Genomic DNA, 13,272 nt, shown 5'->3' on the forward strand with positions numbered 1-13,272 from the left:
TAAATAAATAAAAAATTAAAAAATCTAATATTGAATTTATACAACTAACAAGTAGAACCTTCATTGAATTATAAAATTTTAAAAAAATTATAAATAATTAATATCTAACTAGTTGATATTTATCCAAAATAACAATATATTATATGCGTGTATATATTATTAATATATACACTTAATATGATAGCATATATCTATTTCATATATGGTTCCCACATACTTGTATATAAAATTATTAAATTTTATTGACTAATTATTATACAAATTATAAAATATACCTATGAAATATATTCACTATATAGATATAAGTAATTAGATTACATATTATATATTTAGTTATAAAAGTAGTATGTTTATATTATTAACTAATACATATATATATATATATTTATCAATATATGAATGAGTTTTAATCGAGTTGAGCTAACGAGTCAACTCAAGCATAAAGGAGCGGGTCTTAACGAGATTTAGCCAAATCGAGTCGAGTATGTGTCATTTACAAATTGAGCGGGTATCTGCTTTCATGAATGAGTTTTTTTTTTTACGAGTCGAGTACCGACCGAACTATCGAATAGACTGATTCATTTACAGTCCTATCCCTCCCCTAACATAAAAGAAAAAAAAATAACATAACATTCAACGTCAAGCAGAAATCAAAAGCGAGAAGGAAGAGCGGTTGTTATAGCAGCGCCTAACAATATACTATATTATATATATTATATAAAAAATTAAATTAAATTAAACTGAAATCGATAAAATCGAAAATATCAATTTAAAAGTATAATCGATCCAATATGAAATTTTAAAACTGATATACATTAATTCGATTATAAAATATGTACAAAACTCCATACTGGATCGTTACACCGTGAGAACAAGTCGTCGGTTCCCCCGCTAACGCCGACGCCTGGGACAGACGGCGTTACTTTGCCCCCAACAAACCAACCAACCACAAGCCGACATTTCTCCAACGCCGTGTTCTGTGTTACCCTTTCCCCTGTCTCAGCCGCCTTTAATTAAATTTACTCCCCCGGTAAGGTCTTCTGTCGCTTTTTGTCTCGACCCGCTGTACCCGGTTTCCAAAAGCTTCTTTCACCGGTAAGTGCCGGTCGCACAGACTGGTTAGAAATTGACCTCGGTTTGAAATTATTGCCCTCAATTTTGACCACTCTGGTTAAGCCCTTCTGCTCGGACAAAGAGAGTCATAGAGAGAGAGAGAGAGAGAGAGGCAGAGAGAGTTGGTTCTGGTCGCATGCAAGCGCGTCTTAGCGGACAAGATCGTTGGCAGACGCAAGAGGAAGATAGCAGAGACGGAGAGCGAGGGCGTGGCGCTTCAATCGGAAGAATTGGTTAGGAATTGACTGGGCTTAGCGCCTTTGGGTATTTGATTGAGCTATAGTTGTGGTCTTTGGTCTAGGATATCTTTGTTTTTTAAGGATAGGCTTTTGATTAAGCTTTGAGACTTTTGAATCCGAGACACGGTGGGCCTCCAACAATTTCGACGCTGATCGAGGAATTGAGGTTTTGGTAATTGGGTCGTCGATTCTGTGAGCGTTAAAAATTGTTCGGATGACAGATCTGTGCTAGGAGAGCTCAGAGAAATGACGGCTTCAGAGGTTTCTACAAAGGGAAGTTCCGGTTATAGCGACCAAACCGATGTTAGAAACAGCACCGAAGGGCAAAAAGGTCATTCCAAATTTTCCGGCACTAGCAAAGGTAAAATTTCGGTGAACTCGGTTTCGTTTCGGCTTAACCAATGAAAGATCTGGCTGTGATTTTCGGATTCTGTCTTGCGGTTTGTGTTTTTGTAGATGCCGAGACTGCGCTTTACACGGAGCTATGGCACGCGTGTGCGGGTCCTCTGGTAACCGTGCCTCGTGAAGACGAACGCGTGTTCTATTTCCCGCAGGGTCATATCGAGCAGGTCAGTTTCTAGCTTTGAGTTACCAGTTTTTTGGCATACCTCGATTTAATTCGATGGAGTTGTAATTTTTGTTTTCATCTTGTTATTTATTAAATTACTTTCTTTTCTTTGCTCTCTAGTCGTGTTTCGGTTTGAATTTCCGGATTCTGCTTATGTTAGTTTCAGTTTTTTTAATTGTTCGTAAGCGTCTGCTCTATTTCGGGCGAGACAGCTGTGAACTATGTACTTTCTGGAAATGGGTTTGATTGAATTGAAGGGTTTTTTTTTTGTTTCCATTGTTTCTGTTTCTGGATTTTGTTCGAAGTTGCTAAATATCTATGGCTTGTTCGCGTTTGTTGAATTAGGTAGAGGCGTCTACTAATCAACTGGCGGACCAGCAGATGCCATTATATGATCTTCCAGCTAAGATCCTATGCCGGGTCATAAATGTTCAATTGAAGGTAACCGATTTTCATTGATGGTTTTAAGTTCGCTTTTGCTTCGTTCTATTTGACTTGCCATAGAGGGTTCTGTGTTGTGCGTAGTTTTACTTTTCTAACTTCTAGCTCTCTCTCACTCTCTCTCCATTTTTTTTTGGGGGCGGGGGATGGCATCAAAAACTGTAGGCTGAAGCAGATACTGATGAGGTATTTGCTCAAGTAACTTTGATTCCCGAGGCAAACGTAAGTTTCTTTGGCTTCTACTATAATAGATTTAAGAGCAAGCGAATTTGGCTTGAGATTGTAATAGTTTCATGTTCTGTTTGATGCAGCAAGATGAGAACGCTGTGGAGAAGATACCTCCGCCGCCTCCACTGCCAAAATTCCATGTGCACTCTTTCTGTAAGACACTAACTGCCTCAGATACTAGCACTCATGGGGGGTTCTCAGTGTTGAGACGGCATGCAGATGAATGTCTCCCTCCACTGGTTGGGTTCTGTTCTCTTTTAGCTATTTAATTAGTATTAATTTTCTACACTGGAACTAATTCTAAGTGATATAATGCTTGATTTTTGACAGGACATGTCAAGGCAGCCTCCGACTCAGGATTTGGCTGCCAAGGACTTGCATGGAAATGAGTGGCGGTTCCGGCATATATTTCGTGGTAATGGATATAAGTTCAGTTTCATATGTGTAATTTGTGTGGCGTTACTACCATGTTTATGGCTATTTGTCACCCCAACTTGCCTTGGGAATGTGGGCTGGAGGATTTTTGGATTTAGTGTTTGAACCCTGAACGTGTTGCGCATCATGTACACAAGATATAATTGTTCTAGTTTGATTTTTGGTCATTCATCAATGAGTCTCTATAGACGTACTGTAGTTTTTTCTTGATTAAGTTTACCTGAGAAATTGGACTGCCAGGTCAACCGCGAAGGCATTTACTTCAAAGTGGTTGGAGTGTGTTTGTTAGCTCTAAAAGGCTTGTTGCTGGGGATGCATTTATATTTCTAAGGTATGCTGTTTATTAATACAAATGAGATTCCATTTTTTTTTTACTTGTTTTGGCTTTACCTAACCTTGGCAAAGTAATTTACCTCTAGGGGAGAGAATGGAGAACTTCGTGTTGGTGTGAGACGGGCAATGAGACAGCAGGATAATGTCCCATCATCAGTCATATCTAGTCACAGCATGCATCTTGGTGTCCTTGCCACTGCATGGCATGCCATCTCAACCAAAACCATGTTTACTGTGTACTACAAGCCTAGGTGTGTGGTTAAATCTATGTACACTGCTATGAACTTAATTAGCTATTCTGAGATTCGAAAGCCTATTATTTGATTTTACAATTTGTGTTATGTATGAATTTCACTGCTATTGTTATTGTGCATGAAATTGGGAGTGATTCTAAATTTCACGCTACATGGTTTTTTATTAAAATCGTCTGACAGGACAAGCCCCACTGAATTTATCGTTCCATACGATCAGTATATGGAGTCTATCAAGAAAAACTACTCCATAGGGATGAGGTTCAAAATGAGATTTGAAAGTGAAGAAGCTCCTGAACAAAGGTGTGGCTGTTGCTTGTTTATTTACTGAAGTTCCTTTCGCTTTGTTGGCAACCTTTTCGGCTTTTAATTTTTATTTTCAATAACTATTTCTTCTTCTTTTCAACTTATAAAAAGAACTATTTCTTCTTTTCATAGGATCTAAATGAAGTTTCTTGACATATGTTGCTCTCATTTTGTAGATTTACTGGCACTATAGTTGGAGTTGAAGATGCTGACGCCAAAAGGTGGCCAAATTCGAAATGGAGATGCCTCAAGGTAGTACTTTAAGTCATTAGGGCAGTGCATGTTATGACCATTTAGCATGGTAGATTAACTTTTTCATGTTCTTCTAGGTGAGATGGGATGAGACGAGTACTATGCCTCGCCCAGAGAGAGTTTCACCTTGGAAAGTAGAGCCTGCTCTTGCTCCTACACTAAATCCTCTTCCAATGCCCAGGGCAAAGAGGCCCCGTTCAAACATGGTTTCCTCATCCCCCGACTCCTCTGTTCTTACTAGGGAAGGTATAAAATCTTATTTGCTATGAGAACGTAATAGTTACTTCTCATTTGTAGTTTTGTGGTGCTTTTATGAGGCTTATATGTACACTTTTTAACTCTTGAAATATGATCAGGTTCATCTAAAGCGACTCTAGACCCTTCTCCAGCCAGTGTATTTTTAAGGGTCTTGCCGGGTCAAGAGTTCTCGACCTTGAGAGGCAATTTTTTGGATAGCAATGAGTCTGACACTGCTGAAAAGTCTGTTGTTTGGCCACCTTTGGTAGAAGATGAAAAGATTGATGTTTCTGCATCAAGAAGACATGGGTCAGAAAATTGGATGTCAAGGGGGAGGCAGGAGCCAACTTACACGGATTTGCTGTCGGGATTTGGTGCTAGTTCTGGTTCCTCCCATGGTACATGTGCACCGTTGGTTGATCAAGCTGCAGCAGCTGTTAATTTTCCAAGAAAACAATCACTTGAACAGGAAGGAAAGTTTAACTTGCTTGCGAGTCCATGGTCCTTGATGCCCTCCAATCTCTCACTTAACTTGTCAGATACTAGTCTTAAGGATCCTGTACAAGGTGGTGATGTAGCTTATCAAGCACCAGGCAATGCCAGACATGATGCTATTACTGAGTATTCCATGATTCATTCTCATAGAGTTGAGCACCCACGAGGAAACTGGTTGATGCCTTCACCAGCCTCATGTCAATTTGAAAATTCTGCTCATTCAAAAGAGCCAATGCAGAAACCTGTATTGGTACAACAATGCGAGGCTGTGAAGCCCAAAGACGGGAAGTATAAGCTCTTTGGCATACCCCTCATCTGTAATCCGGCTACACCGGAGCGAGCAGCACCACGGAGGGGCATGATGAATGAGCCAACTGGTCATATACTTGATACTTCTCATGTGGCTCAGACTCTTGACTCCGATCAAAAGTCAGAACAGTCCCGGGGTTCAAAATCAGCAGATAATCCACTTCCTGTTATTGAGAAGATGTTAGTACAAAGACGGGAGCAACGTTCAAGAGAGGTGCAAGGCAAGGTACTAAACAGTTCAACTAGAAGTTGTACCAAGGTATTTTTCTTTTCTTAATTGTAATATTTAGTTTATCTCTCTGAATTTGGATTGAACTTGCCCAACTAAATCCTGTTGATATCAGGTTCACAAGCAGGGGATTGCTCTTGGTAGGTCAGTGGACCTAACTAAATTCAACAGTTATGAAGAACTGATTGCTGAATTAGACCAGTTATTTGAATTTGGTGGTGAATTGTTGGCTTCTGAAAAGAATTGGTTGATTGTGTACACTGATGATGAGGGTGATATGATGCTTGTTGGGGATGATCCCTGGGCGTAAGGACTTCCTTTCATTTTCATGAATATGCATATCTGATCGTTTTCAAGTCATTCATCTTTGCCTTCTTCACTGAGGTCTTTATATAACTAGTGGTGTCTTGTCTGTATATCAGGGAATTCTGTGGCATGGTTCGGAAGATTTTCATCTATACCAGGGAGGAGGTCCAGAAGATGAACCCAGGGACCCTTAATTTGAAGGCTGGAGAGAATCAATTGGCTGGCGAAGCTGAGGATGCAAAAGAATTGAATCTCAAGTCATTTGTTGTCACGACTCCTGAGAAATGTTAGGCCCGGTTCTCATGGGTTCTAGGTAATGTGCACCTTGAGCATCTAATATATAGTTTGTAAATAAATATGCCTGAGGTGGTATTTAACACAATGGAATATCTTTTAATGATGTTTAACATGTTTTTCTCTGAACGTGATTTTGTTACTCCAAAGTTCTGATTTTTATTCTGCAGATTAATGCTGGTAGATAATATGTGCTTTGTTCTCGTCAGTTTTTTTTTTCTGCAGGCTTCAGAAGAGAGTGCTCCACAGTCTCTCCAGTTGAGAAGTAGGTACCAGTCGAGATGGATGTGTCTCAACCTCGTTTAGTTAGGTCCCTCCTTTGTCTATCAGAAAGCAGATGTAGATGGCAGATATGATATTTCCAGTTTTTGACATGTTGCTGAGTATTTTATGCCGTCCAGTTATATACATAATATGTATTCAGTGCTGTGGGGGCAAGGTGACTCCGGCTTGGCGATTTCGGACCACCCCCGCTTGTACATAGTCGTATTACCGTTGGGTCTGATCTTTTTACTGTAAGTAAAAAAATACAGCTTGTTTTGTCGTTTGGGTAAGAATTGATTAATCTAATGTTTTCAGTTTTGTTGTTTCTTCAAAATTTTCATGTTCAATCTTGCCGTGAAAACTATATTTATTAGGTGATTTTCTGTCGAAGATTTTGTTCGATTAAAGTGTGGGTGGGGGAATTATTTTGTACGATCTTCCCGTATGAATTGTAATTATGAGTGCTTCGTTGTGTAGTGTAGTGTAGTGGTGATGGTGAGAGTCGACCCACTTCTGGGTTATTTTGGTAAGCACAGAGGTTCTGGGTGTCTTTTGCATGTGGGTTTGCTGGGCATGTTTTTGGGAGTGTCACATTCTTCGGGGGAATCTGTGCCCACTTTTACAAAAAGGGTGTTTGTGGGTAGCCATCCACCATCTCATTTGTTTTGACCCATCATTGTTTAACAAGACGTGGGATTTGGGTCTTCTAAAATCTGAGGCACACATTTACCCTTTACCTTTATCCACTCTTTCTATTATAATTGATGTTGTCTTCTCAACCTTTTTTTTTTTTTTTTTTTTAAATAAAATTTTATTAGAAAGTTGGGAGGACACGACTCTTGCAGCTTTTGATTAATTGGGGTTTTTGAGGCCATGTGATCAGGAAAAAGGGTCGTTTTACGGAGACCGATGGTCTACGACCGATTGTTTTTTTTTTTTTTTAAATATTAAGAAATATTTTTCTTAATGTTTAAGAAAAAAAATTAAAAAAAAATCAGTTCAATACATTTCTTAACATCTAAGAAAAAAATAAAAAATAAAAATGCACCTATCGGTTCAACTATTCGGTAGACCATCGGTGTACCTAGCATTTCAAAAGTCTTCACTGTATTAAGTGAGGGTGTGTATCAAGTACAACAAATATCTTTTAAAGAATTCTACTAGGTACAATCGGCTATACGGATCCGAATTGTAACCGGCTGACAGCATTTGACATAAATTTAAAAAAAATAAAAAAGTGAAATGAAAATTGAGAGAAGCGCATGAGACTGTTTTTGATGCATTTGTTTGCTCCTACTCTCTCTCTCTCTCTCTCTCCTTAAAGTAGATAGAAGCAATCCTCACTAGGCTAGGCTGCTTTTGAGAGTGATTTAAGACCAAAACCAAGGAAGAAAACATAGATAACGCTTTGAGGGATCTGAGAGTGAAATCGGATTTAGGGGTGCCAATTTTTTCAAGGTTCTTCCCAAGAATTTTCATATTCTTGCTTGGTATGTCTTCCTTCTTTCGCTCTTTTACCTACGTTACCAATTTACTTTGTTAACTCAAAACAGAAAGAGGAGGAAATAGATTTTTAGGTTAATGTGGTAGCTGTTGAATTTTTTTTTTTTCTTTTTCCTTCACTAATTTGATTCATTGGTTTGATTCATAGGCCTGTTATCCTCTATAAGTGGGATTCTGGTTCAACAACAATTATGGACAAAGAAATTTTCAACAACTACTCTATGCATTAACATAGGTCTCTGGGTTAGGGAAGGAGGAAGGGACGTTGATGGTTAGAGTTTGGGAGAAGGGACACATGGAAGGAGAAGTCCCAAATCAGATGACTTTAAATCAAACATTTGAAATTCCCATACGTGTGAATCTGTGATTTTTAGCTCCCAACCAATTGAAAACTATAAATAAAACGGTGAGTTTCATTTTAAATGTTGTGGTGACTACCCCACGGTTGCACGTGACGGTTGTGTAAAGAGTTTCTCTATCTTTTAACTTCTATTTTGGGCTTTAACTGATAATTCCCATACTGCCATGGGTTTCATGGTTTGGTTGGGTTTGCCACTCCATTCATCGCAAGTGATATCAGGTACTAATGCTACGAGTTATGTCTGTTAATGTTACTGGTTCCCTTTCACTTTAGGTATGATGCTTACGACTAGTTTAGTTACGCAAAATCAAATATTTCTCTCATCTCATATAATTATTACAATTTTTTTTTAAACTTTCATATAAAATATAATAAATAATTCAACTTTTTACAAATCTCAAAACAAAAATAATATTATAAAAATATTTTATTCAACTTTCAATAAAATACCTCATTTGAACTAACCAAATGCGGTCTTAAGGTCTAAGCAGGTCTGTTCAGGCCCGAAAGAAATAAGGAACTAGGAAGACTGGCACACTAATATCATCATGCAATTTTCATATCTTCAATCGTACTCTATTGGCCCTCCCTCTTCTTCGTAATTAAAAATAATTGGAAATGATCACCTTTATTGAAGAGGCATAGCCAATATAATTTATGTATCATGTTATCATTTTAACTTAGAGAAATGATATTTGTAATAATAGAGTGTGCAAAAATAGTACATTTCTTTTGAAAAACAGTTCTTCTACAGGCAGGGAACTTGGCACATGTATTGCAAATGAGGTCACATTGCCACGTCAACTATAATTAAAGAAATAAAAAAAAAGAAAAGAAAAAAATTGAGAGTTCGTTGACATCATCGTTCCTTGCCATTTATGTTCGTCTCCCTCATTTTCGAAACAGTGAACTTTCTTTTTGCAACCCATTTCCGAAATAGTGAATACTTCACCTCCTCCACCAGAATATGAATTCGGTCATGAAACAACTAGAGGGAAATAAGGATTTATTGCATGATACAGAATCTGAAATTGCTGCTCTATAAGAGAAGGTGTGATATGAACCCGCGGGAATGAAATCTCTTGAACCCACAGTCAATTTGAAAACTCCCCAAGAAAGTCAAAATTAAGTCAATGGATGGAGAACCTAGACCTGATGAGAACTCGTATCAAGAACCTAGATTATATTAAAATCTAGACCCGTTGAAGAACCCATCTCAAGAACCCAGATTATAAAAGAAAGAACGCCACAAAGATTGTGATTTACCTTTGATAAGTTCAAAAATTCAATTAAGAACAAGAGGAGATAAACTCAACTCACAATGAATAAATTCATTAAATTTCATAAATTGATTAAAATGAGGCTACATAGAGTATTTAAAGCAAAACCTAATGAAACCCTAGCCAAAATAAACCCCCATCTTCCAAAAGTGCCCCTGGATGAACAGTGCCGCGGTTACTGTACGGTGTTACAGTAACACGGCTACAGTATCCCTAACCCTAGTTCAATAAAATAATAACTTTTCCAACATGCCCTTGCATAGGCCCCCTTAAGTGCTTCCCATAATAAACTCAATTATTCTAAACTAATAAAATAAGTTTTTTAAATGAATTAAATAAGTTGAAAGCCTTCAAGTGCTCAAAGCCTCTAAGTCATGTTGTTGTCATTTCCATCGCTTATCAAATGAATCAAATCTGAATCTTCACCAATTAAGCCATTGAACTTGTATTTGGCCCATCTGGAACCTGCAACATATCTTTAAGACTAGGCCCACCTTGGTTCCCATCATTCCCCCTCTCCTCAAAAGGATTCGACCTCGAATCTCCACCTAGATCGAAGGGAAAAATATTAGTAACATTATCATTAATTTCATATGCATTATCATTAATTTGTTCATGAATTTGAAAAAATCCATCGAAACTACTCTTGTTGTCAACAAATAAAGGCATTAAATCTAAAGGACTAAATGGATTAAGTCTATAAATAATTTCAAAAGGAGAATATAAAGTGGTAGTATGCATGGTCCTATTATATGCAAAGTCTATAAATCCATCCATAACCACAAAAATAGAATCTCTACTCCTTTCTTTCCTTGGCAGCCCCAAAACAAAGTCCATAGATATGTCTACACATGACTCACTAGGAATAGGTAAGGGTGTATACAACCCAAGTGGTAAAAGCATAAATTTGGCCTTTCTACGTATAATGCACCTGCCACAAATACAATTAACATCTCTCTTCATTTTAGATCAACATAATTGTTCACGCAAAATGTCTAAAATTTTTTTAATACTAGAATGACTACTCCAATTATATGCAAACTCAATGAAAGACAAATGATAGTCCCGCAAATGTTCATGTAACATGTTTAAAATATTCTTTATACCAAAATAACAACTCTAATTATATGCAAACTCAAAGGAAGGCAAATGGTAGTCTCGCAAACGTTCATGCAACATGTCAATGTATGGCAAATGATACTCCCAGAAACGTTCATACAACACATTAATGAATGACAAATGATACTTCCACAAACGTTCATGTAACACTTCAATGAATGGCAAATGATATTTCCACAAACGTTCATGCAACACGTTAATCAATGACAAATGATACTTCCATAAATGTTCATGCAACAAGTCAATAAATGGCAAATGATGCCCCCACAAACGTTCATGTATCACATCAAAAGTCTTCATTACACCAAAGTTAGCCAACAAACCACCATGTCTATCACACACAAGCAACTTAAGCATAAACCTGGTAGGCACACAAAATCTATTCTTTCTAAACAAGTACCAATCTAGTTTATAGAACTTACCAAATGATGCTTTCTCACATGTTCCATACACACTAGCAAAGTCATCATCATTAGCATGCAATTCCTTATCATATTCAAGTCTCAACAATTTTGTATCTAAAATGAAGACAAGGACATACCTTCTTGCTAAAGCATCAACTATAAAATTTTCCATACCTTGTGTGTATTTGAATACACGAGGAAAAGTCTCAATACAATCCTCCCGCTTAGCATGCATTCTAGTCAACAACTTACCTTGTCCCTTTAAGTGTGTCAATGACTCATGTTCTTCCAAGAAAGGTCGGTTAGGAATTGTCACACCTGTCACAAAATCAATGTAGTGCTCTATCTCCCTAATAGGTGGCAATCCACAAAATACACCACTAGGAAACAGGACCTCATATCCTTGCAACAAAGAGACAACAATACTAGGCAAACATACGTCAAGTTCGTTAGGAATAAGACTCGCCTTAGCATAAAAACTCACTTTTCTCTTTATTTTTCTCTCACTTTCTTCACACTCTCTTTTCTTTCCACTCTCTTTTTCTTTTTCACTCTCTTTTTCCCTTTCACACTCTTTTTTCTTTTCACTCTCTTTTTTTCTGTCACTCTTTTTTTCTTCATCTTTTTTTGTACTCTCAACCTCACAATTATTTTTCAACTCATTTTCTCTTTTGCTTATGGTCTTAGTCTCACCCTCTTCTTTTTTTTTCTCTCTCATTTTTCTCTCATTCTCCATTTCGGTCTCACTATTTCTTTTCTTCTCAATCTCACATTCACTCTTACTTTTCAGCTCAATCTCACTTTCACTCTCACCTTCACTCTTGCTGTTCAGCTCATTCTCACTTTCACTCTTGCTTGTTTGCTCAATCTCCTTGTCACTTTTTTTTTTTTTGATCACTTTCACTCTCACTCTTTCTTTTTTGATTACTCTCATTTTCACTCTTTCTTTTTTTAGTAACCTCACTTTTCAGGTTCAATTGGTCCCCATGGACCTGTGTTGGAGTTAAGGGAGCAAGTTTGATTGTTTTTCCATCATTTTCAAAACTGTACGTGTTCCTTAACCCATCGTGGATCACCTTCCTATCATACTGCCATGGCTTCCCTAACAAAATATGACCAGTATACATAGGCACTACATCACAAAAGACCATATCCTGGTATTTTCCAATTGAAAAAGAAACTAGCACTTGCTTATTTACCCTAACCTCCCCACAATCACTCAACCACTGCAACTTGTATGGTTTAAGGTGTTTCAAGGTAGGTAAATTCAATTTATGCACTAAAGTAGTGCTAGCCAAATTAATACAACTCCTCAAATCAATGATCATACTACATACCTTGTTGTTGATGTGGCATCTAGTATGAAAAATGTTCTCACTCTGCTGCTCTGTATCATTCATCTTAATTTGTGTATTGAGTGCACGCCTGACAACAAGAGACTTACCATACTCTTCTTTCTCATACCCATTCTCAATACTAGGCTCATGCCGCTTCCTATCTCTCTCATCTTGAAGATTTCTAATCACTGCTTCTTGATTATCCATACTATCCATCACTTCACCCAAAACCAAGTTTAACCGCTCAAACTGTTATTGCATGGCTTGCAACACAAATGATGAGTTATCTGCCACACCTTTTGGTGATGAGTCACTTCTATGAGACATCATAATATGCTGCACAAAAAGAATGTTAGTGGAAAACCTCACAACACTCCCTTACGTGTTTAAACTCGAATAATGACACTCCACTCGTGTTTCACTCTTAATGGCTTTTTCCCGATAATAGTCTCACATCCTCTTGCCTTTTACCTCAATAGATTTCCCGCTCAAGTTCTTTAAGAACTTGTTGAACTAAATCAAGACAATACAACCTTGTATTATTCCAACCAGTAATATATATCAAAGAAACAAGGAATGAATAAAATGACACGAGACTCAAGGAATTTATACGAGGGAAAGAGTAATTATAAAATAAGATACCAACTAGAAAGATGTAATCAGCTCCTATGATGATAAAATGTCAATCAACAAATACTTTCTTTCTCTTTGTTTTTTTGTAACTATCTAGCAACCTTTGAATACGCCACCTTCTCTTTTCTTCTTCTTCTACTTTCTTTTTTTTTTTCTTTTCTTTTCCTTTCTTTTCTTTTCTTTTCTTTTATTTTCTTTTCCTTTCCTTTCCTTTCTTTTCTTTTCTCTAATTCAACCACAAATAGCAATATTCAATTGTGAAAACCAAGCAATTGAATTCAAACACACAAGCATGGACAATGAAGTAGAAGAGAATCAATGGAACGACACTCCAA

The 13,272-nt window shown here is 37.3% G+C and overlaps 1 protein-coding gene across 3 annotated transcripts; it reads left to right on the forward strand.

Annotated features, from left to right (window-relative positions):
• The first annotated feature begins 1,154 nt into the window (after nt 1-1,154).
• On the forward strand, nt 1,155-6,634 carry LOC109003095 (auxin response factor 2A-like). Of its 3 annotated transcripts, none has more exons than XM_018981102.2 (15): nt 1,155-1,713; nt 1,809-1,921; nt 2,266-2,361; nt 2,527-2,583; nt 2,673-2,828; nt 2,920-3,004; nt 3,265-3,355; nt 3,444-3,608; nt 3,792-3,911; nt 4,091-4,166; nt 4,244-4,412; nt 4,523-5,466; nt 5,552-5,742; nt 5,859-6,060; nt 6,246-6,634. In XM_018981102.2, the coding sequence occupies exons 1-14, from the start codon at nt 1,599-1,601 to the stop codon at nt 6,031-6,033; spliced, it is 2,553 nt and encodes an 850-aa protein (XP_018836647.1). In that variant the 5' UTR covers nt 1,155-1,598; the 3' UTR covers nt 6,034-6,060; nt 6,246-6,634. The 3 variants fall into 3 exon arrangements, with proteins under 3 accessions (XP_018836647.1, XP_018836638.1, XP_018836630.1); XM_018981093.2 differs by having other exon boundaries at nt 5,859-6,055; XM_018981085.2 differs by having other exon boundaries at nt 5,859-6,055; nt 6,262-6,634.
• The last annotated feature ends 6,638 nt before the right edge of the window (nt 6,635-13,272 follow it).

Source organism: Juglans regia, chromosome 9, assembly GCF_001411555.2.
Source record: "Juglans regia cultivar Chandler chromosome 9, Walnut 2.0, whole genome shotgun sequence".
Taxonomy (NCBI): Eukaryota; Viridiplantae; Streptophyta; class Magnoliopsida; order Fagales; family Juglandaceae; genus Juglans; species Juglans regia.

Bases quoted from the DNA above. Each gene is read 5' to 3' on its own strand.
- LOC109003095 (XM_018981102.2), top strand. From the start codon at position 1,599: ATGACGGCTTCAGAGGTTTCTACAAAGGGAAGTTCCGGTTATAGCGAC. The intron at 1,714-1,808 runs GTAAAATTTCGG...GTGTTTTTGTAG, and splicing joins ATTTTCCGGCACTAGCAAAG to ATGCCGAGACTGCGCTTTAC. The intron at 5,743-5,858 runs GTAAGGACTTCC...TCTGTATATCAG, and splicing joins GTTGGGGATGATCCCTGGGC to GGAATTCTGTGGCATGGTTC.